Source organism: Balaenoptera borealis (assembly GCF_965194805.1).
Source record: "Balaenoptera borealis genome assembly, chromosome: 16".
Classification (NCBI taxonomy): Eukaryota; Metazoa; Chordata; class Mammalia; order Artiodactyla; family Balaenopteridae; genus Balaenoptera; species Balaenoptera borealis.
The window spans coordinates 53,588,294-53,615,402 of NC_138872.1; the positions used below are offsets into that span (position 1 = coordinate 53,588,294).

General features: G+C 60.4%; 1 protein-coding gene and 1 long non-coding RNA gene across 3 annotated transcripts; one reads left to right on the forward strand and one right to left on the reverse strand.

Moving 5' to 3' along the window:
- Window positions 1-2,002: 2,002 nt before the first annotated feature.
- Window positions 2,003-5,116, reverse strand: LOC309614199. Its single transcript, XR_014236068.1, has 2 exons — window positions 4,812-5,116; window positions 2,003-4,310 (listed from the first exon to the last, which is right to left on the reverse strand). It is a non-coding gene; the product is annotated as an uncharacterized lncRNA (long non-coding RNA).
- Window positions 5,117-5,433: 317 nt separating this feature from the next.
- On the forward strand, window positions 5,434-26,641 carry GLIS2 (GLIS family zinc finger 2). Of its 2 annotated transcripts, none has more exons than XM_082362136.1 (9): window positions 5,434-5,804; window positions 16,575-16,651; window positions 17,063-17,254; window positions 19,973-20,216; window positions 21,092-21,264; window positions 21,807-21,983; window positions 22,067-22,200; window positions 22,282-22,403; window positions 23,673-26,641. In XM_082362136.1, exons 4-9 carry the CDS (start codon window positions 20,045-20,047, stop codon window positions 24,470-24,472), a joined length of 1,578 nt encoding a protein of 525 aa, XP_082218262.1. In that variant the 5' UTR covers window positions 5,434-5,804; window positions 16,575-16,651; window positions 17,063-17,254; window positions 19,973-20,044; the 3' UTR covers window positions 24,473-26,641. The 2 variants fall into 2 exon arrangements, with proteins under 2 accessions (XP_082218262.1, XP_082218263.1); XM_082362137.1 differs by having other exon boundaries at window positions 5,443-5,804; window positions 22,285-22,403.
- The last annotated feature ends 468 nt before the right edge of the window (window positions 26,642-27,109 follow it).

Below are 27,109 nucleotides of genomic sequence, written 5' to 3' on the forward strand. Positions count from 1 at the left end.
AATAATAGTTCTAATTTATTGAGCGCTTACTCTGTGCCAGGCACTGTGCATGTTATATGAACTACCTATTTTAACCCTCCCAACAGTCCAACTCAGCTAAGTACAGTGTTGTCAGAACCAGAAGGTCAGAAAGTTGAGTGACTTACCCACCACCACACAGCCGGCCTTGGGCTTTTTCCGGAAAGGTAGGTACCAATAGGTTGGAGGGGCAGGTGCTTATCGCCCCCCCCACCACCCCTTGCAGGAAATGGGCTTACTTAAGGCACTCCTGGCTGGCTGGGCGTGGCTGAGGGGTGGGTCTGAACGCCTCATTCAAGGGAAAAGCTACAGACTGGGGGAAACCAAAGCATGAGGGCAGGACAGGCTGCACAATTTGCCGGACCCAGTGCAAAATGAAAATGCACTGGTTCAGTTTTGAACAGTGTGTTAAAAATGATTAAGAATCTCAAGATAGTGACGGCAGGGCTTCCCTGGTGGCGCAGTGGTTGAGAATCTGCCTGCCAATGCAGGGGACACGGGTTCGAGCCCTGGTCTGGGAAGATCCCACATGCCGCGGAGCAACTGGGCCCGTGAGCCACAATTACTGAGCCTGCGCGTCTGGAGCCTGTGCTCCGCAACAAGAGAGGCCGCGATAGCGAGAGGCCCGCGCACCGCGATGAAGAGTGGCCCCCACTTGCTGCAACTAGAGAAAGCCCTTGCACAGAAACGAAAACCCAACACAGCCAAAAATAAAATAAAAAAAAAAAAAAAAAAAAAAGATAGTGACGGCAGAACATTCAGCGAAGCATGGGCCCTACTAAATGTCAGGCTCGTGCTACTGCACAGGTGAACGTCCATGAAGCTGGCCCTGATGAAGGAACCAGGGGCTCTTCTAGGGGCTGAGAAGACAGCATAGACACCCGCACCTCCAATATCTCCCCCTCCCTCACCCCCGCAACCCAGGAGACTCACTCCAGGCTGGCATCCAGAGTTCAGCCTCCAGAACTCAAAAGCTGAGCACTTCAGGCCCTCTAGGGGTCAGGTGAGTCCCCACGGGGAGAGTGTGTCTCAAACCCAAATGACCCTGCTGGCCCCTGGGCATTCTCAGCCAGGGGCCCTGCTGGCAGGTGGGCTGGGTCATACATGCTGGGCCCAGCAGGGCGCTCAGTTCTGACTCAAAGCCCTTCTTTCTCACTGGAGCAGGGAGTGAGGAACAGTCAGGGCTGATTCCCAGAATAAACACTCCACCCATAGTCAGCCCCAGCCCTCAGCCACGGCAAGCCAGCACCAACAGGGAGAGATCTCCCCAGGCTGCCTGCTCAAGGTTAATAAGTCACCCTGATCTCACTCCTGCCATCGCTCCATCCTTGTGCCTGGGCCCCCACTCACAGTGGGTTGCAGGCTTCATTAATAACAATAATAGCTACCATTTGCTGCACTCTTTTTCTCCCCTCCCGGCATTGGTGGGAGCCCTTTGTGTGCCCTCTCAGTAGAGCCTCACATAGCTCCATAACAGGCATGAGGATCACCATTTCACAGATAGGGAAACTAAGAGAGATGCGATGACTTGGCTAAGGTCAAGGGCTAGAGTTTGGGATTTGCTGCCATTCATCTGTCCCGGTTCCTATCATCTCTCCTACATCTGTAACATAGGTCTTCAGGCTCACTTCTCTGTGTTGTCTTGTATTATTCACTTCCTGCCCCTAGAATAGATTAAACGCTCTGGAAAGACAGGAACCGTACTTATACAGCTGAGTTTCTGCTGGACCTTGCATCGTGTGTTAATTGAAAAGCTACTTACTACGCATCATGTTGTGCAGGAAACCCTCCTTGCAGTGGGCAGGTATGTGTGTGTGAATGAGTAAGCCATGTCTCCTCTGGGTACTGATGTAAGGAGTCCCCACTAGACTGAGAGATCTCCTTGAAGACCTGGCTGGGTTTGCTAGCCCAGCACACAGTAGGCCCTCAATAAATGTTGTTGAATGACCACATGATAACAATTTAATAAGCATCTGTTGAATGAATGGGAACCTAGGAGATGTTCAATAAATGTTTATTGGGAATTCCCTGGCAGTCCAGTGGTTAGGACTCGTCGCTTTCACTGCTGGGGCCCAGGTTCAATCCCTGGTTGGGGAACTAAGATCCCACAAGCTGCACAGAGTGGCCAAAAAAAAAAAAAAATGTTTATTGATGAAAGATTAGGGGACCAGATTCAGCCCCCAAATATATTAGCAATTATCTTAGCTCAGGCTGCTATAACAAAATACCACAAACTGGGTAGCTTAAACAACATGTTATTCCTCACAGTTCTAAAGGCTGGAAGTCCAAGATCAAAGTGCTGACAGATTCAGTTCCTGGTGAGGACTCTTCCTTGCTTGCAGACAGCCACCTTCTTGCTGTGTCCTCACATGGGAGGGAGAGGGGGAGGGAGAGAGAGAGAGAAAGAGATCCAATCTTTCTTCCTTTTCTTGTAAGGGCACTGATCCCATCATGGGGACCCCACCCTCATGAACTTATTTAAACCTAATTAACTCCTGAAGGCCCCATGTGCAAATATTATCACACTTGGGGGTGGGGTGGGTGTGTAGAGCTTCAACATATGAATTTGGGGGAGGACACAAACATTCAGTCTATAACAGCAATATTTATGAAGCATTTATGAAGAGGACATCCCTCTTCACCCACCTTTCACTAAGAAGGAGGAAGCCATGCCTGGCCTAACTACTGTAGCAGGTGCTGCCTTCCAGAAAAGCATACTGTGAAAAACCCTCTCAGAGACTGGCCCTCTGAAACGTCCCGTACCCCTATCCTGCCACTTATCTGATGCCCCAGGGAGGTAGCGGGTTATAACACAAGCTTTGGAATCAGATTGACTGAGACTGCAATCTGTTCTATGCCTCCTACTAGCTTCTAAGACCTTAGCCAAATTACTTAATCTCTGCCTCAGTTTCTTCCTCTGCAAAATGGGAATAATAATAGGACCCACCATCAGGGTTGTTGTGAATATAATGAAAGTAAAGCATCTCATACAGAGGAAGAACTAGTCTGGCTGAGAATCGGGGGTTTCTGGTTGGGTCAACTCCGCCAAGCTAATATATATAGAGTTCCTCATTCTTGTTGGATTTCCAGGTGCCAAATTTAGGGGTTTATTTGGCACCTAAGGGGACCCCAGCTGGGTCCTGGAATTGAAAAGCGGTGGGTCAGGCTTGAAACCTGGTAGTGACCACTAATGTGTATTGAGAATGTACCTCATTTAATCTTCACATCAACCTCAGAAAGGAGATACTAATATTCACTATCCAAACATTGGAATCCCAAGTCAGAGTTCTCACTGAGAGCAACATGCTTGTCCATGAAAACAAACGGGAGTAGAAAAACAAATAAGAAAGGCCCTCCGGGTTAAGGCTTCTTATGGTCAGGTCCCCTCGTGGGGCAGAGACCTTTGGATTTCACTTGAATCCGTTCCCACTGAACTGTGAGACCCAGGAGGGCAAGGATGGCTGGGGTTGTTCACTCTCTGTCCCTACTGTCGCACAGTGCCTGGCATCCTGTAAGCATTCCATAAGCATTTTTAACAACTATAAAACTAGCCCCTTGTGTACCTCTTTTCCATACACCTGCATTCCCTCGGGGCTGGAGCCCGGCGCCGCCAACGGGGCACGAAGTGAGGCCCCAGGCTTCACGGCCGCGATGCGGGCTAAATCGCTGCGATCCGGGATGCCGGAAGGGGGCGCTCTGTGGCCTTGGGTCTCCGCCCCTCCCCACACACTGGTAGGTCGGCGGACCCAGAGAGTCGGCCCTTAACAGCCCCTTCCAGAAGGCGCTAGGTCCCGAAGCTGGCCTTCCCCAGGGATCATCTGCCGGCTAATGTTTAACCCGGCCTCATTCCACATTATCCACACGAGGGAAACTGGGGTGGGATGGGGGCAGGGGAGGTCACCCCCAAATTGCCGCCTTCCAGGCCTACTGGCCTTTCATGTATCACCCAACAGTTCATGAGCGCCTACTCTGTCTATTCACGCAACAGTCGTGAGTACCTACTACGTGTCCATTCTTGCAACCTACTATGTATCCATTTGCCCGAAATATAATGAGCATCTACTCTGTGTCCGCATAACAGCTCACAGCACCTATTATGTGTCCATTCATGCAAAAGTCATGAGCACTACCATATGTACATTCAGTTAAGATGGAATGAGCACCTACTCTGTGTCCATACGAGCAACATGTCCTGAGCACCTACTATGTTCCAAGCACCGTGCCACACACTGAGGATGCTGCGTGATGAAGACCCACTCGTCCCAGGCTCTGGCGGGGCACCGCAGCATCAACTACACGAATGAAGGCAAAATTACGCCCAGAGTCAGATGCCTCACCTATGGAGGATGGTTTTCCTCTCCTGGACCCCTCAAGGCCAACTGGCAGGGCTGGCCAACAGCAGGAGGGTTGTTTCTGAACCAAGATTTGCCACCAGACAGCAAGAAGATAATTGGGCAGGGGCTCTGGGTTGGCCCAAACAAAACACACTTAAGAATGCGAGTCTGGGGTTAAATCTCAGGAGGTAGAAATCAACTTAGCCGTGTGCGGGTGCGGGGCTTTCTCATTCGCGTGTACCCACTCCTTCCACTTTCTAACCGCTGGCACCGCGCTGGGAGCTGAGGGTCCAGGCGCGATCAAGGACCCCAGCGGCGCTCGTCCTGACAATGCAGGTTGTCCCAACTGCTGGGACCAAGACCGCGGTGGGGCCACCTCCTTATTCCACGGGAAACTGAGGCCGAGGGCAGGGCGAGGACCCGCCCGACGTCCGACGGGAAGGATGGGCTGAGGCCCACCTCGAATCCTGGCTTGCACCGCCCCGAATCCGGAGCCAGGGCCTCTGCCCGCCGGGCGCTGCCCGCGCGTTCCTGGAACTGAGCTGGGCGGAGAAATCAGGGCCTGCGGAGAGGCATTCCTGCCGCCCTCCCCGCCGCCCGGGGCCGCAGGGGGCCAGGCCAAGGTGACCCCGCGAGAGGGAGACGAGGGGCCCCCGACCCCTCGGCCGCCGCGACCTCCTCCATCTTCCCGGTCTTGGGGCTTTTCCTCTGGGCCCGCACACCCTCTCTCCGGTCCTCCTCCGCGCGCCGCCCCCTCTCCGGGCTTCCCCGAGGGCGGGACGTCCCTCCCCACCCCGCCACCCCCAGGCCACCTCCTGGGCCGTGTCCTAGAGCTGCCCTCGGACCGGGGGCGGGGCCGCGGGGGGGTACCCGAGGATGGGGCCGCGGAGGACGCGCGCGGCTCGGCCGCGGCCCAGCGCCCCCTCCCTCCCGGTGCCCGCTCCCCCGGCCGCGCCGCCCTCCCTTCCTCCCCTCCCCCGGCCCAGCGCCGGCTCCCGGCCGCCCCCTCCCCCCGACGCGCACGCCCCGCCTGGCAGCTGGCGCCCCGGACCTGGGGCCGCGGCGGCGAGAGGGGTTTGCTGGGAGGGCGGGAGTGAGGGAAGCAGCGGGGGAGGGAGGAGGGAGGGAGGCCGCCCCCCGCGCCCCTCCTCCTACCCCTCCTCCGCGGCCCGCCTGTCCCTCCTCCCGCCGCCTCCCTCCTCCCTCCTCCCTCCCTCCTCCCTCCCTCTCTAAGACATCCCCGCACGGCCCGGCCGCCGCGGCCACCTTCCCTGCCGGAGCTGCAGATGTGGCGGAGCGGCCGGGCGCCGGGCGGCCGTGCCAGGGGAGCCTGCGCCCCGTGAGCCTCGGGCCCTGGCCCCCGCCCGCCCGGCCCCCTCCCCCGCTCGCTCTCCCGCTGCCCCCAGACCGCCGGAGCCCGCAGCCGGGAGCCCGACCGCCCCCGCCGCCGAGGTAGGAAGACCCCAGGCATCGCGCCGTGGGGACGGGAACCGGCGAGGGGGGCTGGCCTGTCGCGCGGGGGCTGCGGGACCCGAGGGTCGCCTCCCCCTCCCTCGTCCGCGCCTCGCCCCGGGCCATTGTGAGCCCTCGCCGGGGCCCCCGCGCTTGCTCCCTCGCTCGCTGGCTCGCGCGCTCCCTCCCTCGCCGGCTCCCCGGCCCCGTCCCTCCGTCTCTCTGTCTTTCTCCTCCCTCCTTACCTCCCTCTGTCCGGAGGCCGGGCCGAGCTGCGGCCGAGCCCCGGGCGGGAGCAAACTTCGGCGGGGAAGTTGGGCGGCCGCGGTGGGGGCGTGCTGCGGGGTGAGAGGGGCCCCCACCCCTACCCCCGAGCCCGGCCATGAACTTGTCTGGGGCAGCTGGGCAGCCGCCCCTTCACACGGCGGGGCTGTTTCTAGGATGGGGGCTGAAAGGTGTCTCCTCCCTGGTCCAGGAAAGTCTCCCCCTGCTGCCCCTGGCTAGCCCCGACCTTCCTCGGGCCAGGGGAGGGAGGCGTCCCGGGGGGTCAGGACTGGGAGCTGGCATCCTGTCCAACACTTGTTCCTCCCCTGCTGTCTGGGTGCAAGCAGAAGGGTCTGGTAGAGTGGGGAGGGCAGGGGTTTCCAACCCGCCTGAGGGAGGGTCTGGAGGGGGCGGAAGGAGGGGGCAAGGCAGGTGCATCCCGAAGGAGGGAGATGCCTGCGCCCTGCTTCCCCGAAGGCCCCCTGGGATGGGGCTGGAATCCAGGCTGGCACCTGGAGGCCTTGGCACACTGCCCTGCCCAGCCGGGTACTCAGGCCACAGCAGGGCAGCATGCGGCCTGTCCGCCTCTCCAGGAGGGCCCGCCTGGCCGGCCACCCTGGGCAGTGATGGTTGCAGGGAGCTGCCCAGCCCTGCCCTGGGGCCTGGGAAGCGGGAAGGGATCCTGGGAGGAGCCTTGGGCCCCCAGCCATCACAGCCCAGGATCTTGGCTCTGAAGGGAACGCTTGACACTGAGGGGGCAGCCAGGCCAGTTGGGGACCTGGCCAAGGCCTGGGCTCCCATGGTTCTTGGTCTGGGCCAGGGACAGGGCCTGAGCTGTGGTCCTTGGAGGCAGCCATCTGAAGGTCCCACATGCCTTGTCTTGACATCCTGGACGGAAGGTGGGGCTTAACCAGCAGCTACGGAAGACAGGCCCAGGGAAGGGGAAACTGGCCCCTTCAGTGTGCCCACCCGCCCAGCCCTCCCCAATCCCCACACCAGTGCCACGGTGCCACAGCTGTTCCAGCCCAGCTCACACAACCCTCTCCACGACCTCCTCGGCACCTCCCCTCTGCTCCTCCTTCTCCCCTCTGGGCCCAGGCTGGGCCTCCCAGCTGGCCCTGGCTGGCACTGGGGGAGGGGCTGCACCTGGGGGCCCCTCCCAGGACACCCCTTTCTGAGCTCCAGCCCAGCTCATTTCACAGCCCAGCCCAGCTTGGCTTGGCCCTGTCTACAGTCAGCCAAGCAGGAGGCAGTGCCAGGGGCTTGGGCACCATTTATGGGGGTTGAAGACCCCTTGAAAGCGGCCCCGTTTTCCTTAGCCCCTTCCCCTCCCCCTCCTTTCCGGAGCTGCCATTAGCGCTGACCCTCTGACCCCTATGCCTGCCCGCCCTTCCCTGTCTGTGACCTTTGACCTTTGATGTTAAATCCCTCCAGCTGGGGCTCTTCGGCCCCTGAGTGACCCTGATGCAGGACCCCTGGGGGGGGCCTCTCCCTGCTCCTGGCTCTCTACACAGGGACACCTGCCAGTCCTTCCCTCACTGATGGGGAGGAGGTGCCCCAGGAAGCCAGACAGTGAGTCACCCCACTTCCAGGCACCACTGCTTTTGGGGTCAGTGGCTTTGGGGGATTCGCTGGAGCTGGGCCACAGCCTGGAGGGTGAGTGGGAAAAGCCCCTGGCCTGGGAGTCTGATGTCCTGGATTTGACATTTGGCGGTGCCACCAACTCCCAAGGGTCCTTGGGCCAGGCTCTTCCCCCTTCTGGGTCTCAGTTTCCTCTTCTGTAAAACCAAGGGGTCAGACAAGGTGAGCTTCCTGACCTGCAGAGTCCATGAGAAGACCTGGGGGTGGGGGGTGCCGAGAGGGGGCTAAGGCCAACAAAAGCCAACTCTCAATTATCCGTGGGTGGAGCCACTATGAATAACTGAATGCCACAGACATCCAGAAACCTCATTTTAAACAATCCTGTGAACTGAGTCCCCCCCCAAAGCTTTTGTTGTTTCTGAAAAGCCCAGCTGCAAATGGGTAGCCACAGCGATGTCTTCTGCCTGGGCTCCCCTCCTTGCTGGGAGTGCCGGGCAAAAGCGCAAACTGGTCTGGGGACAGAGCTCTGCCAGGGCCTCTCCTTGGAGCTTGTCAGAGGGCCTGGATCCCTCTCAGCCCCATCGTGTGGACCCCTCTCCCTTTTCCCCTCCTTTCCTGGCCTTGGCCCAGGCGGTGGGAGTGTCATCTGCCACCTAATCCTCCTGGGGTCTGAGCTGCCTTATAGAAGGAAGAATGTGTTTTCCTGACATTTTCCTATGTGCATTTCCATCTACCCCAACTCGACTTGCCTGGAATCCGAATTTCCCACTTGGGCGAGGGGGCGGGGACGGGCGCCAGGCAGAGTTTGGGGCAATCCCAGGATGAGGGAGGGTGGCGACAGCTGTGGCTGGGGGACCAGATGTGGGGCTGGGGCGTGCAGTTGAGCTCTCTGGGAGGCGTTTGGGGTGGGGCCCCTGGCGCTGAGAGGCACACCAGGGGTTGGGGCGAGGGCTGCTGCTGGCTCGCTGCTGGCTCTCTCCCGCGCAGGAGGCCTCCCCAGGTTCCCGTGTTCCAGGCAGGGCTGAAGAGGCCCCTCACCCAAGTGGGAAATTCGGATTGCAGTGGGGAGGCCCTGAGCCGAGTGGAATGGGGCGGTGGGGGGTGGGTCTGCCTTTTTCGAGGCTTTGAGAAGTCCTCCTCTATTATTGTCATTTTATATTTCACACAGATGACTGAGGCCAGAGGGCTGACCCCTGGAAGGTGCTGGGTGGTCCTCCCTTCACCTCGATAAGCACCCTTCTCAGAGGTGGGGGTGTCCCTGGCTGGCGAGGGGGTCTTTGGGGCCAGCCAAAAGATGTGGATCTCCCCCCAGCCCAGATTGCTTCCCCTCCCAGGGCCTGTGAAAGGGTCCTAGAGATGGACCACAGTCCAGACATGAGTCTGGGGGTTCACCTCTCTGAGAATGCCAGGACCAGGCGGGGATGGGATACCCAGCCTTGCCCCAGCCTGCCTCCAGCCCTGGGTGGGAGACACCACAGCTTTTGCAAGGCCCTTGGGACACATCTGCCCTAGTGGTTTCCAGGGTGGCCACTTCAGTCCCACCCTGGGGGCAGGGACTCTGCACTTTCACCCAGGACCTCTAGTGCTTTGCTGATCAGCCAGGGTTGGGGTGACCCTGACACCTGGACAGGAAAGGACTTGCTGAGTGGGTGGGGGGTGTCTTATGCAGGGGCATGGTCTGGAGTAGACCCAGGTTTCTCTCCAGGATCCAACTTAGCCCTATAAACCCCTGCTGTCTCTCCAACTAATAAAAATATCAGCTCAGGTCCCGGGGGCTGGGGGTCGGTTGGGGAGGTGAAGTGGGTCAGGAGATGGAGCATCAGGGGAGGAACGCCTCTAACAGCTCCCTGAGAAAATCAAAAGGATGCCTTCCAGTGGCCATCACAGGCACTGACATCTGTCACCTGAAATTGCTACCTTAGCCTCGTGAGAGAGACCCATTGATCCCTATTTGACAAATGAGGAAACTGAGGCACAGGATGGAAGAGGGCCGATGGGCATCTGGGCCTGAGTTCCTGGATCTGCTATGGCTCAGGAGGGTGGGGTTGGGGTCTGGGGGCCTGGCACAAGAGAGGAGCCTGCTCTTGCGGGGGCCCGAGCTGGCCCTAGCAGCTGTGCATACTGGGCCCCGAGCCTCCATCCTCTCCCTGGCACTGATCCTCCTGGCCTCAGCTCCAGACTTCTCCACGGGGGAGACGAGGCCTGGCCCAGGTCTGCAGGGGTCCTTGGTCCTCTTTCCCATTCCAGCTCTGGGGCTGTGGGACCCCTCCCAGGTGCTCCGGGAGCCCCAGAGGTCTGACCTGCCTCCTGCCTGGGACATGTCTCTTCAAGCTCCCTCAGGCTGGGCAGGGTAGAGGCCCTGGCTCTGGGCATCTTGGGGGGCAGGGAGCTCTGGCTCTTCACTCCCCTCCCCCTCTCAGATGGGATGGAGGGTCTGGGTAACTGGAGGGGCCTGGGGGCCACAGAGATGGGGGAGGACTTCCCATCTGCTCCAGTTGCCCCTGGTGGGGGATGGGCAGCGGGGGCTGAGAATCCTCCAGAGCCATAACTGGGGGGTGGCTGGAGCCTCCTCAGGTCCTTTGTCTTCACTGCCAGAGAGGCCAGGTAGTACCTCCACAGCGAGGGCCCGACATGAGCATGTGTGACATGCATGTGTACACGTACCCCCATCATGGCAGATGGCTATCTGCAGAAGGACTCAGACCCGGCCCCTGGCCCCCTCCTCCAGTCATGGCCAAGGGAGGATGGGAACCTGCTGAGGCCCCAGGAGACTGCTGAGCTGCCTGAGTCAGCCCCCGGGAGCCTCCAGAAAGACAATCCTGCCTGGCTGACCGAGGGTCTTGTTTGCCTGACACACTCACAGGGTAGCATCCCACTGGGACCCTGGGAGTAAGGAGGCGGGTGTGGAGGAAACTGAGGCTCAGACTTGAGGGCTTGGCCCAGGGTCACTTGAGATCAGGGAGGGTCAGGGGGAACCAAAGCCTAGGATTGTGTGGTCCTGGCCCCTGAAATGTCAGTTCAGCCTGGGAATCCCCCCAGCTTCTCTGCTGCCCACCATCCTCTGCATGGGCATCATGTGGGGACAGCTGTGTCTGGAGGAAGCCTCCCTCCCTCCCCCCATCGTCCGCCTGGGTCTGCCTGGCAAGTCCCAGCCTGCCTGAGCCATTTCTCCCCAGGGCCACTCCTTCCTGAGTCCAGACCCCCGGCAACCCCCATCACCACACTTCCAGGCTGACTGACCCAGAGCTGTGCTGTCCACCTCCCCCCAAGGCCGTGGGGCCCTCCATCGTCCTGCCTGTTGTAAAGTACCCCCCATTCCAGTGCTGCTGGCTATCTGCCTGCCAGCCCCAACCTCCTCCAGGCCAGGCCCCCAACACCCCCTTCAGGATACCTAGTGGACACCCTGAGTGGTCCTGTGGGCCCTGGGCCCCAAGGGCCTGAAACAGGCCAGGCCTGGCAAGGCCCCACCCAGTGGGTGTTTCCTTTGGGTTCATGCCCCTGGCTTCTGGACTTGCTTTGCTGCCCAGAGTGGGAGCAGGGGAGGGGCAGGGGTGGCTGGGAAGAGGGCATGGGGGTGGAGTCCAGAGTTTGTGTTGGAGCTCCTGCTGGGCCTGGTCTAGACCAGCTGTTCTGGGGCGGCTCTGTGTCAGGGCTGGGTGGGAGTGGCAGGAGATGAAGCTGGGGGAACTGCGCCCTTCTGGTCATCCCAACCGATCAGGGTGATGCTGACTGCCTTACCCTCACCGCCCAGGTCTGCTCCTGGGACCCTTGCCCCAGACAGGGAGGAGGAGACATCTGTGTCAGGGCCCTGCCTCGTGGGCAAGCCACTTCCCTCTTTGGGCCTTAAGCCCCTCCACACCTCCTCTGCTGGTAGGTACCACCAATGGATTCGTTCTCTCATTCACTCAGCAAACATTCACTGAGTACCAAGTGTTTGAGAAAAGTGAAGGGCTGGGGACTTCCCTGGCACTCCAGTGGTTAAGACTCCGTGCTTCCACTGCAGGGGGCATGGGTTTGATCCCTGGTTGGGGAACTAAGATCCATGCCTTGCAGCATGGGCAAAAAAAAAAAGAGAGAGGGAGAAGGTGTGATGGTGCCGTTAGGGGTGTGGTTTGGATGTTCAAGCTCTGGTCCTACTCTAGGCCAGCCCCCTCCTTTCACCAATGGGGAAACTGAGGCCCAGAGCCTTGCTCACATCAAATCGGAGCAGGCCTGGTTGTCTGGCTCTGAGTCCCCAGCACTTCCCATTGCTGCTCAGTTCACTGTGGTGGAAGGAGTGGCATTAGTGATGCACTTGTGAGGACTTGGACCCAGGGCGAGTGTGGCAGGCAGCAAGGGGCCACTGCAGGGCTAAGGATGCTGCCCTCAGCGGTGTGGGGACAGAGGCAGGTCCTCTGCTCAGCTTTCAGGCACCTGGAAGAACAGCCATGTATGGCTGCAAGAGGCAAAGAGTGAATCAGGGGAGACTCTCTGGAGGAGGAGATCGGAGGGGAGTGGCAGCTAGAGGAGAATATGGAAGCACAGAAGGTTGTGAGGCAGGAGCTAGCACCCAAGAGCATCAGGTGAGCAGGAGGCAGGGAGTCCTGAGAAAGGAGGTGCTGAAGGGGAGAGCCTGGGAACAGGAGATTGGGCTGAAAAGGAAGATGGCAGTCTTCTGTGTAGAGCAGACCATGGCTCCCCAGTACCCTCCAGGTCCTGGCCCAGCCTCTCTCTTGGGCTTCCTCCTCTGCTGAATGACAGGCGGGTTCATTGTGGTCAGTTGGGGCCACACTCCCAGGCCTCTGCAGTGTTGGGCGCAGAAAGAATGTGGGCTTTGGAGCCTGGAGGTGAATCCCAGCCGTGCTATTTATAAGCTCTGTGACTTTGGCAGGTAACTGGACCACTCTGAGCTTCAGTTTCCCCATCTGGAAAGTGGGGAGAATAGCACCTAATTCACAGGGTCCTGAGGATGAATGGAGATGGCCCACAGCACTCTTTGTCAGGACCCCAGCGCTTCACTGCATGTCCACGTGGCCAACTTGGATCCAACCCCCCAACACACACACACACACACACACACACACACACACACACACACACACACACACACACGAGCGCCTCACCCCTAACATTGTTCACCTCTGTGAGTCTGGGCGCCCTTCATTCTCATTCATCTGTGGGCCCCCAGGACCGAGCGGAGGGCCTGGTGTTGGAATGCATAACTGAGTGGTTGGTAAATGAGGCGGAGGGAAGGGCCAAAGTCCAGAGCCCGCCTAGCCGCCTCAGCCGCCTCCTGCCACCTCCTGCGGTCTTGAGTTGGTGGGGGCTGTTCGCAGTGGGCCGGGTCCCTGTCCCGGGGTGGTGGGAGGGTTGGGCCGTGAGGAGGGGCACCCAGGACTTGGGTGGCACTCCTGGGCTCTTCCTGCAGCCAAGCTAAGTGTGGGAAGCACAGTGTTTCCTTCTCTGTGGGGACTGGGCCTCATCCCCGCTCCCACCCATAAGCCGAGACTCCTGGGTCCAGGACCCTGACCCTGGTTACCTGCCATGTCCTGTGTGTGCACAGGTGTGACACATATGCATGTGCCTATATGTCTGGGGGTGCCATGGGTGCCCATCCATGTCCTGTGGGACACTGGCCAACGCCTCTGCAGGCCCTAGAGAGCACTGGCAGAGCTCCCAGCCCTGCCCGCCCACTCCGAGTGGCAGTGCTGCCTGGCAGGGCCTGGGCTGCTGTGCCTAAGCCTTGCTGGTGTGTGTCCCTGTCTGGCTCCCCTGGTGCTGGCCCCTCCCAGGGATTTGGGCGGCCTGGGGGCCCAGCCCTTCCCTCTCCACCCGCCACCTGGGCGTGGGGGCTGCTTGGCGGGCTTGCCTCTGGCTGAGGCCCAGGTGCAGGCAGTGCTCATAGCCCCACACCACCCCCCCCCACCCCCAAGCTGGGCAGACAGGAAAATACCAGACATAGTTGTGCAAAGGTGGCTGCAGGCAGGCAGGCGGGGGGGGGGGGGGGGGGGGGGGGGGGTGGGGGGGGTGGGGGGGTGGGGGGGGTGGGAGGCCGCCTTGATGGGCCTGGAGCCACCAGGCTAGGGGAGGCCTCTGTGCCAGGCTGGCCCTTGCAGCTGGATGGGTGTGTGTGTCTGTGTGAGTGTGCATGTGCAGGCCTGGCCCATGTGTGAGCTGCTCCCCCCCCCCCGCCCCCGAGCTTGAGCCTGGTGTCACCCTGCTGGCATTGGGGAAGGAAATGTAGCTCCTGGGAAGCTGGAGCTGAGGAGGGGCATAGGGGAGCCAGCTGCTTGCCTTCCAGCATCAGTGCTGCTTGAACCATCTGGGTGACCTTGGAGGCTGAGTTACTGTGTGGGGCACCCCCAGCCCAGGGCTGGAAACAAGAATCTTCAAGGCTACCAGTTGCTGGCACCTCCTGTGTGCCAGGTGCCTGGCAAGCTCGCCCTGTGGGGTGCCCCGTGAGCTGGCACCTTATCCATGGGGCCTGTATTCCTGATGAGGAAACCAAGTCTCAGAGGTGTGACAGGGGACTGGGACCTGGTAGCGTGGCTCTGGGTAGCGCTTTCTAAACGTACCCAAGTGGGGGTTCCCGGCATGCACCCCTGCTCAGGAGGTGCCCAGCTGGGAGCTTTCCCGAGGCCCCCATGGCTAAGCAGAGAGCTCAGCCCTGGTTGCGTCACCTGGAGGCCCTTGAGCTCCCACCTGGGCAGGGTCTGCCCTCCAGGGGACCTGGGGAAGCCCCCCACCCTCACTCCCATGCTGGCTGAGTGCCCATCTTGGGGTGGGGGCGGGGTATGCTTGTCAAGCAAGAGGTTCCTGGGGAAGGCGAACCCCACGCTCTTCCAGGAAGTGCTGCCGGTACTGGCCCCTCTCCTGGGACCTGCTTGGGTCGAGGCCTCAGGATAAGCCCCCTGGGTCCTGGGAGGAGGCTTCCTTCTTCCAGGGTTGCTCAGAGCCTCTCCAGGGCCTCCCAGTGCTCTTTCTTTGATGCAATCGGGCTCTGGAAGGTGGCTTGGGTTAGCTGTGGCCACTCCACTGGATAGCAGAGACTGCGGCCCTCCGAGGGGCACAAGCTTGTTTAGTTACACCCTCAACTGAAGTACAGGTACTCCCAGCTGAGGGTGAGACTGTCTGTGATTACAGTGGGAGGGCCGGTCCCCTCTCAGCTGTCCTCACAGCCCCAAACTGGCCAAAGACTGGGGAACTCAGCAGAGCTGGTGACCATTCACAAGTTTGATTAAGCACCTACTATGCGCCCAGCAGTGTTCTAGGTGCTGAACATTACATACTAGCGGGAAACATTGATCATTGGATGTACACCATTTTATTGATTTCTCCCCAAAATCCAATGAGGGGTATGTCTTTAAATTTATTTATTTATTTATTTATTTATGGCTGAGTTGGGTCTTTGTTGCTGGGCGCAGGCTTTCTCTAGTTGCAGCAAGTGGGGGCTACTCTTTGTTGCAGTGCTAGGGCTTCTCATTGCGGTGGCTTCTCTTGTTGCGGAGCACAGGCTCTAGGCATGTGGGCTTCAGTAGCTGTGGCTCGCAGGTCCTAGAGCGCAGGCTCAGTAGCTGTGGCGCACGGGTTTAGTTGCTCCGCGGCATGTGGGATCTTCCCGGACCAGGGCTCAAACCCGTGTCCCCTGCATTGGCAGGTGGATTCTTAACCACTGTGCCACCAGGGAAGCCCGAGGGGTATGTCTTATACTATGATTATCGTCCTGTTTTAGACATGACAACAATGAGGCTCAGACTGGGAGGTGACTTGCCCTAAGTCAAATGGGCAGGAAGTGGCAGAGCCAAGTTGGAGACCCAGGTGGTCTGACCCATACTGGAGCCCTGCTCTGTGGCCTGGTCAGGAAGGGGGGCCCTGAGAAGATGAGGCCTGCCCCTGCCCGCCGGCCCCCGCCACTGCGCGGCTGAGGAGGGTGGAGCTCTTGGCCAGAGCAGGGCACCGCAGCAGTTCCCAGGAATGCAGGGCTGTGGGGCCGTTTGCTTTCGTAGCATATCTGCCCTCAGCTCCCCAAGCCTCCCTGTGGGCCCCCTCCAATAGTCAGCCCCTCCAGCCCCCACTCACGGCCTGCTGTCCCTCCTGGGCTCTGCACCTAGCTCCCACAAACCCTTGGGCAGGGAGGGGGTGGGAAGCCAGACCCCCTTTGCCTGCCCCTTCCCACGTCCATGGGCCCAGGAGGGGCTAATGGTGAACACAGCTTCTGGGCTCACATGGGCTTGAAACCCAGCTCTTCCACAGACAAGCTGTGTGACCCTGGACAGATCACTTAATCTCCCTGAGCTTCAGTTTTTGCATCTGTAAATGGGGATGAGACAACACCTGCCTTAAACAGTGGGCATGCCACCCACTCATGCAACCTGGGCCAGAGGTCTCCCCTCCCAGCCCTCAGCTTCCCCCTCTGTAAGACCCACGTGCTGACAATGATGGTCCCTGTACCAGATGCAGGGGCACCCTTCCAGATGCAAGGAAGCCAGGAACTTGCTTCTGCTTTCCATTCCATAGCAAGAAAGTCACATGGGCTTTTGAGAGGTACCTCCTGGTTCCTGGTCCCCAAGTCCTAGGCTGGACGGGTCATGGCTGCTCAAAGGGCAGTTTCAGGACAACCCCTGGGAATAAGGGGTATGCCTCTCGTTGCCCTGACAACACTGCTACCCTGGCGCTCGCTCACCTGGTCCCACGCTGCTGTGGGGTGGGCAGGGAGGCCCCTCTTACAGGGGCCCTGTCCTCTGTTTCTGCCAAGGAGACCCTGAGCGCTTCTCAGGGGTCGTGCCAAGCCCGCCGCCTGTCCACACAGGCCCCTCTCCCGGCTCAGGCCCAGCCAGCGGCCCTCTCCCAAGCAGGGACGAGGGGCTTTCTCCAGAGCAGATTCCTGCCGGCGGGCTCCCATTAGCCTGGTGACCTTGAGCCTCAGTTTCCCCATCTGTGCCACAGGGAAACCAACGGCGTCACTCACAAGAGCGACTTTAGAGGGTTCAGAGAATTCGTGCACAGACGGCTCCTGGCACATGGTAGGTGCTTAATGGATGCTGACCCCCGCTTTCGGCTGTGCGTTCCACCCCACGCCGCAGGACCCTGGCGGAGGCGGTGACTTGTCCCGGCCTTAGTTTCTCCGAAGGGCCGGCCCCGCCCCCCGCTGGGGTGGGCCGGGCTGCCAGGTAGGGCCGGGAGGGCGCTGCGGGCGCTGCAGCTGGGGGCCGTCTGCGCGCGGCCGGAGGGCGCACAATAGCGGCCATTGTCTGCGCTCGGCCAGCAGGCGGGCGCGGCGGGGCGGGGGCCGGGCCCCCGAGGGCCACCGCGGCCCACCCTCGGGGTGACCCCGCCCCGCCCCCGCCGCCCCGGTGGTCCCCGTGCCACCCCCGCGCGCTCCCACCCGCGCCGCTTCCTCCCGCTCCCTCCGCCCTAATTAGTTCCTTTCGCAGCTGGAGCAGCGGCGCCCGGCTGCGCGGCCACCTCAGCGCCGCCTCCCCGCCCAACCCCCGCGCTGGGGGACCGCATGACCCCGCGCTAGCGGGGCGCTTGTCGCGTCACCTCGCGATCAGCGGGAAACTGAGGCCAGGGTTCCGCAGCCAGGCTCCGCGCTACCTAAGAGACTCGCCTCTACTCTCAGCGAGGCGGGTCACCCTTCGGAGCGTCCCTCTCCTTCTCCGGGAAACAGACACCGAGTGTCCACCTCCCCACCCCCAAATCGATCGGGTGATGGATGGCTGGCTGTCGGCCTCCGGAGGTGATCACAGCGCCAGTCCCGGGGTTCCAGGCCCGGCTGCGTACCCACTCTGGGCCTCTAAGGCCCAGGAGAATGTGACCCTGGCTCTCTGACTGCCCCCATCACCCAGCCCGGGAACAAAGAGCAGAGCCCGAGCCCAGAACTGGCCACTGCTGGCTGGGGGTGGGGGGTGGAAGGGGACACTTTGACGTTGGCCAAGGTCAGAGCAGGAGTGGGGGTCACAGGCATCTCCCCTTGGGTGGGGACAGCCCAGGGTGGGGAGCTGTGGGCTTTTGGGGGCGGCTCCTTCCTCCTTTCCCAGGGGTGGGGAGGCTGGGCCTCCTGGCTGGGCTCTGGCTTTCATCAGAATGAACCCCTGTTCCCAGGGCAGGACCCAGTGGCAGGAAGTGGGGGGGGTCTCTGGGGACTGGGTCTGCTGATTAAGGGGGGTGCTGTAGTCCCAGCCTCACCCTGGTAGACAAGCTCCTTTTGGGGTCCTCCCTAGTTCTGGGCTGAGGCAGTGTCTCCTACAAGTCTTCAAAACAAGGTGACCCACGGCTTCTCCCTGGCTCCCCTCTGGCCTTAGGAGAGGGTATCGGGCAGGGGCCAAAGGATGTTACTTGGGCAGTGTTGCCAATGAGAGTCAGTGTCAGTCTGAATTCCCAGTTCCCAAACTATCCTGCCCTCGTGGTCCCCTTCTCCAGAAGGTCGGGTAGAGGGGTGGGGGACAGAGGCTGTGGGGAGGCCTGTGGCTCTAGGCCAGCTGAAGGACCAGGCCACCAGCCCTTCCTGGCTCCTGAATTCTTAATCAGCATAAATATTTACTTCCTTCCTCCCCTTCCAGGCTCCCAGCACAGAGGAGCTTCAGGGAGGTTGGACTGGGCCTGTGTCTAAAAATAAACAGGTGGAGGGACAGGCAGACACACAGACAGACAGACATAACTGGGGGGGTGGGTCAGGCAGAGGGCAGCTCCCTGCCCAGCCAGAGGAAGAGTGGAGGGGGCCCAGGTCCATCCATCACTGTCACCTGCCCACCTGGGTCTGGAGCTCCTAAGGGGACAGGGTGGCAGTCTGGTCCCAGCCCCCCGGCATCACTGGGAGCCCCTGGCCCATGCATGGCCTGCGGGTTAATCCAAACAGATCTGCCAGCTCCCACCTGATGGAGTTTAACAGGGAAAAGTAAAGTCACAGACCTCGGTCCCACAGCCAAGTGTGGCCACCCATTCTCTGATAATGCTGCCCCCTCCCCAGGCTCAGAGACTCCAATGTTAGCCATGTGCTGGGGTCTTGGGATGCGTCCCCAGAAGCAGAGGGTCCTAAGTGAGGGAGGGGACCACTGTTACCTGTGTGTGCGGAGGGTCTTGGCAGAAGTGGAGCTTGTCGGGGAGACGGATGAGCCTGGGCTTGGAGCTGGAGCAAGCTCCAAGTTGCTGAGGGGCTTGGTCTGGAGAAGATGAGTGAGGACGTGGGGTCCCCGTCCTGCTCCGTGGAGAGAGCTCCAGGCAGCTCTGCAAACACACACACTGGTGAAATATACAAAGTCTTTTACCATGTGGTGGTCTCAGGGATGTTTCCTATTAAATTGTGAAGAGCTAGATTCGGTGAACGACGGAGAGTATCTTGTTTGGCAGATAGATTTTCAGGGTGTGATCATCTCAATTAACAAACACGAGGAAACACCATTTCCCAGCATGTGAAAAGATTGCTGCTGTAAAAAATGATGTTTGAATTTGGAATAAAGAGTTGACCTTGCTCTTGGGTCACTTATATGTGAAAAAAATTACACCATTGAGAAATTCAAAGTGGTGAAAATTCACCACTCAAAATAAAAGAATATCATCACCATTAAAAAAAAATTATGTATGTATGTGTTTTACTAACCACTAGACAGCTGATCACTTCCCCCTACCCTGCCCCTGGCTGGCCTGGCTGGGCCACAGTCCCCAGCTGCCCCCTGGTGGTGGCCCAGAGCCCTTGGGCTCCCCACTCCTGTGGGACCCTCTCCTTGGACTGCCCCTGGGAGGCAAGGGCACCTGTTTGTCTGCCCAACCCTTGGGGCCAGGCCAGGCTTCGCACAGCTTGCCTGGGACAAGCTCTCAGCCTCATTCCCTTGGAGGTGACCACAGCTGCCTAGGTGCTAGCGGTCAGTAACTAGCACCTCTGAGGGCCACCTGGGAGGACACTCATTGCCCTCCTGGCCTGGTTCTGGGTCTTCCAGCTCATACCAGGCATATGTCCCAGGCGTGACTTCCCACTCAGTCAGAAATGACCTTTGGGACTTGCCTGGCCAGGGAGAAGATGTGGCCTTGAATCTGATGGTTCTGCCACTTCCTAGCTCTGCAACCTGAGGCAGTGTCACTAAAACTCCATTCATGGCAGAATGGACCCTGTGAGCTTTGCTTCCCAGAAAAGTCTCGTGGGAAGTGGAGGAATTAGCTGTGGGTTGGTGGTTGGCTCACCATGATACCTGCTGTCCAGAGCCACTCAGAGGGTCTCTCTACCCGGGGAGACAGCCTTCACACTGCCCAACACCCACTGCCTCTCCGCTCCTGTGGGCTTTAATGGGTTCAGCCCGAGGAGGAGTCTGGGGTCACAGTGTCACAACACAGCTCCTGTCCTCTCCCAGGTTCCTGCCTGAATACCAGCTTGGGAGCCCCTCGCTGCCTGCTGCCGCCCCCACCCCCCAGCCCCCATCAACATGCACTCCTTGGACGAGCCGCTCGACCTGAAGCTGAGCATCACGAAGCTCCGGGCGGCGAGAGAGAAGCGGGAGAGGACACTGAGTGCAGTCCGGCACCGAGCTCTGCACAGGGAGCTCGGCCTAGTGGATGACAGCCCCACCCCGGGCTCCCCGGGCTCCCCGCCCTCAGGTACTGTGCCTGGGCAGGGCAGCAGTCTCTGAGCCCTGATGGAGCCCTGGCGATAGGAAAAACGTCCCAGGTGTATCCACCAGGACATAGTCACAGCCCCTCACAGCCTCACTTAGGGCGCCCTCCACACTGTCCATCCATCCTCCCAGCAGTTTATCTTTGGAGGTGACACTATCCCTGGGAGGAGGGAACTGACTTACCCAGCTCCTGAAGCTGACACAGCAGAGCCAGGATTCAGACTGAGGCCTCTGGGAGGGTTTGGAGGAGCTGGTAAGGGGCACGGGGGATTCATGGGTAGTAACAAAAGGCCCCGCGGCCCAGTGTCTGGGCTCTGAGGCAGAGTGGTCGGTCAGCCAGACCAACTGAGACTGGGGACTGAGCCCAGCAAGTGCTTCTCAGGGGGTGCTTGGGGCTCAGGTCTTCTGCTCCGTCTCCGGCGGACCCTGAAAACCAGATCTACCACGTCTGAGCTGGAAGGCTCTGGAAGCAGCCCATCCCAAACCTTTCATGTTACAGAAGGGGGCAGAAAGGGACCGGAGAGAAGTGAGAAAGGTCCCTACCAGACATTGTGATGGGGAACCAGGGGCCCTGGGTTCCAGTCTCTATTCAGTTACTTACTCTGTGTGCCAGTCCATTCCCATCTGTAATATGGGTACTTCCCGTTCTAACCAGTGGCTGAGCTCTCACCACAGCAGAGGTCACATTTGTCAGCTGTACAGGCTGCTACTCAGATTCCTGGGTCCCAGGATGGTGTGGGGGGGGCAGGGCGTGGCTGGTGTCTGCTTCCAGAGTCACAGTGGAGGAGTCGTGGGCAGGAGGGCCTGGCCCGTCAGAACTCCTGGCTCCAGTATCCCTGAATCATGCCTTTCCCCTAGGCTTCCTGCTGAACCCCAAGTTCCCCGAGAAGGTAGAGGGACGCTTTTCAGCAGCCCCCCTGGTGGACCTCAGCTTGTCGCCGCCGTCCGGGCTGGACTCGCCCAATGGCAGCAGCTCGCTGTCCCCTGAGCGCCAGGGCAATGGGGACCTGCCTGCAGTGCCCACCGGCCCGGTAAGGAGGGGATGTGTGTTCTAGAGAAGGTGTATTCCTGGGGCCGCTGTAACAAAGGACCACATACTGGGTAGCTTAAAACAGAAATGTATTATTCTGGAAGCTGAAGTCCAAAATCAAGGTGTTGACAGGGCCATGCTCTCTCCGAAGGCTCTAGGGGGAGTCCTCCCTTGCCTCTCCCAGCTTCTGGTGGCTCCAGGTGCTCCTTGCCTTCTAGCCATGTCACTCCACTCTCTGCCTCTGTCATCACACGGCCTCCCCCCCTCTGTGTGTCTGTCTCCAAATCTCCCTTTCTCTTATGGAGACACTGGTCACTGGGTTTAGGGCCCCTGTCCAGTTTGACCTCTTAACTTACATCTGCAAAGACCCTATTTCTATACAAGGTCATGCACACAGGTACCAGGGGTTGGGGCTGGGACATGTCCTCGTGTGGGACACAGCTCAACCCCCAGACAGAGGGAGACCGGGGGTGTGGGGGTGGGATTTGGGCCCACTGGCCCGTGGGCAGGTGCTGACCAGCTCTGCCCCCTGCCCTCCCCCAGGACCTCCAGCCGCTGCGCTACCTGGACAGCGTCCCCAGCTCCTTCCAGTTCTTCCTGCCCCTAGGCTCCGGGGGGGCCCTGCACCTGCCTGCTTCCTCCTTCCTCACCCCCCCCAAGGACAAGTGCCTCTCGCCAGAGCTGCCCCTGCCCAAGCAGCTGGTGTGTCGCTGGGCCAAGGTGAGTGGGGGTTGGGAAGAGTGGGGCAGGGTCTGGGGGAGGTGGCGGCCCCACTCGGGCTCAGCACCCTCTTGGCCCTGCAGTGTAACCAGCCCTTCGAGCTCCTACAAGACCTGGTGGACCACGTCAATGACTACCACGTCAAGCCCGAAAAGGATGCAGGCTACTGCTGCCACTGGGAGGGCTGTGCCCGCCATGGGCGCGGCTTCAACGCCAGGTGAGGGAGGGCGAGGTGGGTGGGGAGGGGGGCCTGGGTGTCCAGCGGCTGAGCTGTGCTCCTCCTGTGCCCTCCCTGGAGCAGATACAAGATGCTCATCCACATTCGCACACACACCAATGAGAAGCCGCACCGCTGCCCCACCTGCAGCAAGAGCTTCTCCCGCCTGGAGAACCTGAAGATCCACAACCGGTCACACACAGGTGAGGGTGGGGCTGGAGCGCGGGCGCCGGGCCATCCCCGCAGCCAAGAGACAGGCGCGTACCCCAACTGTTTGGCGGTCCCTTTCTGAGTGCCACTTGCTGGGGAAGCCTCTCCCGTGGGTCAGACCCTCGCCACGCGCTCTCAGGACACAGACTTGTCTTCCTGTGTCACACTCGGCATTGTGTTTGTATGATCGTCGACTCATGCCACCTGTGACTGCAGTGTGTTTGCTCGCTCCTCATGGACCCCAGCACACAATAGGGCCAGCACTGGCCAGCAGAGCCACACACTTAATTTATTTATTTTAAAAATATTTATTTATTTGGCTGCGCCGGGTCTTAGTTGCGGCACGCGAACTCTTAGTTGTAGCATGTGGGATCTCGTTCCCTGACCAGAGATCAAACCTGGGGCCCCTGTATTGGGAGTGTGGAGTCTTAGCCACTGGATCGCCAGGGAAGCCCCTTAATTTTAAATTTCCTAATCGCCCACGTTGAAAAAAGTACAAAGAAATAAACGGTGAGGTGAATTACAATGATACATTTTCTTGAACTCAATATATTCAAAATTAAAAAAAAATTATATTTAATATTAAAACATCAGGGAGGGACTTCCCTGGCGGTCCAGTGGTTAAGACTGTGCTTCCAATGCAGGGGGCGCAGGTTTGATCCCTGGTCAGGGGACTAAGATCCCGAATGCCTGCGCTGCGTGGCCAAAAAACAAACAAACAAAAAAACCCCACACACATCAAGGAGACACTGAAATTCTTCATTTCCTACAAAGTCTGTGGACTCCGGTGTATATTTTACACTAGAGGCACATCTCAAAGGCTCACAGCTTCACGGGGCTCCGGCCAGCCCTGGTCAGCGGGAGCAGCCCTTTAGTAAATCTGGAGGAACTGTGTTGTCAGGGCCAAGGGCATCCACGCAGCGCTCACTGTGAGCCAGGCCCTAGCAGGGTCTTTAAGCAATTACCTGTGGAACTGGTCGCTGTCATCAAAGTCTGAAGCACAGGCCTGAGACCAAGGGCACACACAGCCAGGCCACAGGCTGGCTTCTCAGCAGCCACGACCTGCCGTCTCCACCGGAGTCAGAGCTCCTGCCGGTGCTGAGCACAGCGCCCCCCAAATCACACAGCCCCTGCTCTCAGGGAGGTCTCGGTCTGGGGTGAGGGGCCTGGGGACTCTCGAGTGGGTGGTGGGGGGTGGGAAACTGGGCTGGGATGGCCTGGGTGGCGGGAACCCCTCACACCGGCACCGGCGCCGCCCACAGGCGAGAAGCCCTACGTGTGCCCCTACGAGGGCTGCAACAAGCGCTACTCCAACTCCAGTGACCGCTTCAAGCACACGCGTACCCACTACGTGGACAAGCCCTACTACTGCAAGATGCCCGGCTGCCACAAGCGCTACACGGACCCCAGCTCGCTGCGCAAACATATCAAGGCCCACGGCCACTTCGTGTCGCACGAGCAGCAAGAGCTGCTGCAACTTCGCCCGCCCCCCAAACCACCGCTGCCCGCCCCTGACGGCAGCCCCTACGTCAGCGGGGCCCAGATCATCATCCCCAACCCGGCTGCCCTCTTCGGAGGCCCTGGCCTGCCTGGCCTGCCTCTGCCCCTGGCCCCCGGCCCCCTTGACCTCAGCGCCCTGGCCTGTGGCAATGGCGGGAGTGGTGGGGGTGCAGGGGGCATGGGCCCTGGGCTGCCCGGTCCCGTCCTGCCCCTCAATCTGGCCAAGAACCCGCTGCTGCCCTCGCCCTTTGGGGCTGGCGGGCTGGGCCTGCCCGTGGTCTCCCTCCTTGCTGGCTCCGCTGGCGGCAAGGCTGAGGGGGAGAAGGGGCGTGGGGCGGTGCCGGCCAGGGCCCTGTGCACGGAGGGCCGCAAGACCCCCCTGGAGAGGACTGAGAGCGGCCGCTCCCGGCCAAGTCCCGATGGCCTCCCCCTGCTGCCGGGCACCGTGCTGGACCTGTCCACAGGCGTCAACTCGGCGGCCAGCAGCCCAGAGGCGCTCACTCCTGGCTGGGTGGTCATCCCGCCGGGCTCCGTGCTGCTCAAACCGGCCGTGGTGAACTGAACCCACTCCGTGGACGCCGACCACCTGTAGCCCAGCCGGCGGCTCCCAGCCCTGCCCGCCCCCCCCGACGAACGGAAACTCTTCTGCGAAATGGCAATAATGTTCTCCGGCCCCAGGGCCCAGTTGGCTGTGTCCCCTGGGCAGACCCAGCCCCAGATAAGCTGGGCAGCAAGGATGGTGCTAGAAGGGCATTGCTGGCACCCCAGGCTCCCAAGGGAGGAACTGGGTCTGCCAGCTAGGGAGAGCTGTGCTCCTGGGTGCTGAGGCCTGGCTCACCTCTGCCCCACCCCACCCCATCCTCCACCTAGCCCTCAGTCCCCCCATCCCCCAACTCTAGTGCCACCCTCATCCAGTGGCCAACCAGGCAGGTCACCCTCCCTCCCTTGCCCACCTGCCAGCCCTGTCCGAGCAGTGGGGGTGGTGGGGTGGCATCTGCCCTCCTGACTAGCGCCAGGCTCCCTCCCCACCCCCTTTGATGGTGAGCTGTGAGGACCCCCTGGGATCGAGGCCCCACCCCATCCTGCCTAGCCTCACTGGGCCCCTGCTCTGGGGGCTCCTGACGCCTTTCCCTCTGGTCTACCCTCCAGAGGGAGAGCAAGACAGACGCAGGCCCTGGCAAAGCCACAGGAAGAAGCCACCTTACCTTATGACAAGGCGCCTCCCAGCTTGGAGAGGGAGGCCCGCTCTGCCAGCTGCCCCTCACTGCCTGCCATCTGCAGCAGCCAGCACGCTGCCCGAGGGTCGGTCCCTCCTCTGGATTGGCTGACCCTCCAGATTGAGGGGGCTGGCTGACTACTCATCTGCCCCTTCACCACTGGGCCTCCCTCTACTTTCAGGGAGCCCTGAGCGGGGAGAGGTGCCAGGACCTGGGGCCGGCCCAGCTCAGGGAATAGGTGGGGCTGGGCTTGGCCTGGCCTGGGGTGGTGCCACCCTGCACAAGGGGCTGTGGAGGCCTGCAGGGTGTTGTTAGGAGGGGAGGCTGGCTGGGCACAACCCCGGGCTGGGATACGGCTCCTGTCCTGGGAGCACCAAGTCACGGCCAGCACAGGCGAGGGAGGGCTCCAGGCCGGTGCTGGGCACGGGAGCTTCCAGAGGCCATGGACGGAAGGACCTGGCCTTGAGGAGGGTAAGAGGGGCCGCGAAGCAGCCAAGGATGCCCTTGGGAGGGCCCTGCCCCTCTGCCTGGGAAGGGGAAGCCAGACGAAAGAGCCTGGACTTGGTGACCTGGCTGCTTCCTTTGGCTTTTCTGAGCTGAGCTCCTGCCCTAGGTGTCCCTGCTCTGCTCCCCCATGGAGGGGGCCAGAATAAGCTAAGGATGCTGGGGCTCCATGTGCCCCAGAGCCCACACTGCTGCCCAAGCCCAGGGAGCTGGGCTCTCCCACAGGCCCTGGCGGTGCAGCACGTGTCTCATTCCCCGCCCTGAGCCCTCACATTCCCTCCCCGTAGGGGGCCTGGTTCCGTCTGGGAGGTGCTGGCCCAGCAGTCAGGAGCTCTGTCTGGCTCCTAGGCCTGCCCTGCCCTTGGCCACAGTGACCAAGCCCTCCGTGTCGCCGGCTGCAGAACAAGGGAGCTACGGGACTGCGGGGGGTCCTTAGCAGCCCTGCAGTTCCCCTCCTCTGAGCAGCTCTGCTGACCCTGCCCTTTCCTGGACTGCCCTTCTGTCCCAGAGGGGTCACCCTGACCCGGCCCACTGACAGGGCCCGGCAGCACTGGTTTTGCCCCTTGAAGGGGCTGTGAGCAAAGCAGGAGGGAGCTGGTCTCCTTCCCTCGCGCCCCACCCAGGACCCAGGCACCCCCACCCCCACTAAGGGCCCCAGGCCTTAAGTCCCCATTGGGGTGAGGGGTTTGAGACTCAAGCCCCGGGAGCGGAGGAACAGGGCACTGGAAGGTGACATTAGCTCAGCATGTGACTCGGTGATAGACCAGGCCCGAAGGGGCCGGTGTACGTGTTGTTGTTGTCGGTTTGTTGTTGCACATTCCAGGATATCAGTATTCTAACAGGTTCTAAGTGCCTTTCTATCGTAGCTTATGTTTTTCCTCCTCTTGGCTCCATTGCTGTTAGCATAGAGTTTTAAAAAAAGAAAAGAGATAAGCTAATGACTATAACAATATATTCCTCCATGTGAGAGGAAGTTTATAAAGAAACAATAAAAGTGAGTTACAAACACAGTTTGTCTTGGATGTGCCAGGAGCTGGGCCACGCACAGGAGACCACCTCTGACCGCTTGTGCCTGGCTCTGGGGTCCCCCACCCAGACTGCAGTGCCGAGGCCCTGTTCTGGGGTTTTCTCCCAACCCTGTGGGGGCCACAAGCTCTCTATCTGCTGCTGGGAGCCGGAAGGGAAGGGCAGCAGCAGGAGGCGCTGAGATGGAAGGTTCTGGACAACACATCACAGGTTCAGGTCCTCGTCCGCCACTGCCTGCCATGACTTTGTTGAGCGCCTTAGCTCTGGGGAAGCCCGCCTCCCTGGCCTCGGTGCAATGAGAGGCTGGCAAAAGCTCCTCTTTCCCGGCCACACCCTGGAGCTTTCCCCCCAGATTACTGAGGTGTTAGAGCCCAACCCAGGTCAGGGAAAGGCGGCCTGTGACAGCCCGGGGGGCCTGAGCTCCATCCACCAGCGGGGTGGGCGGGGCAGAC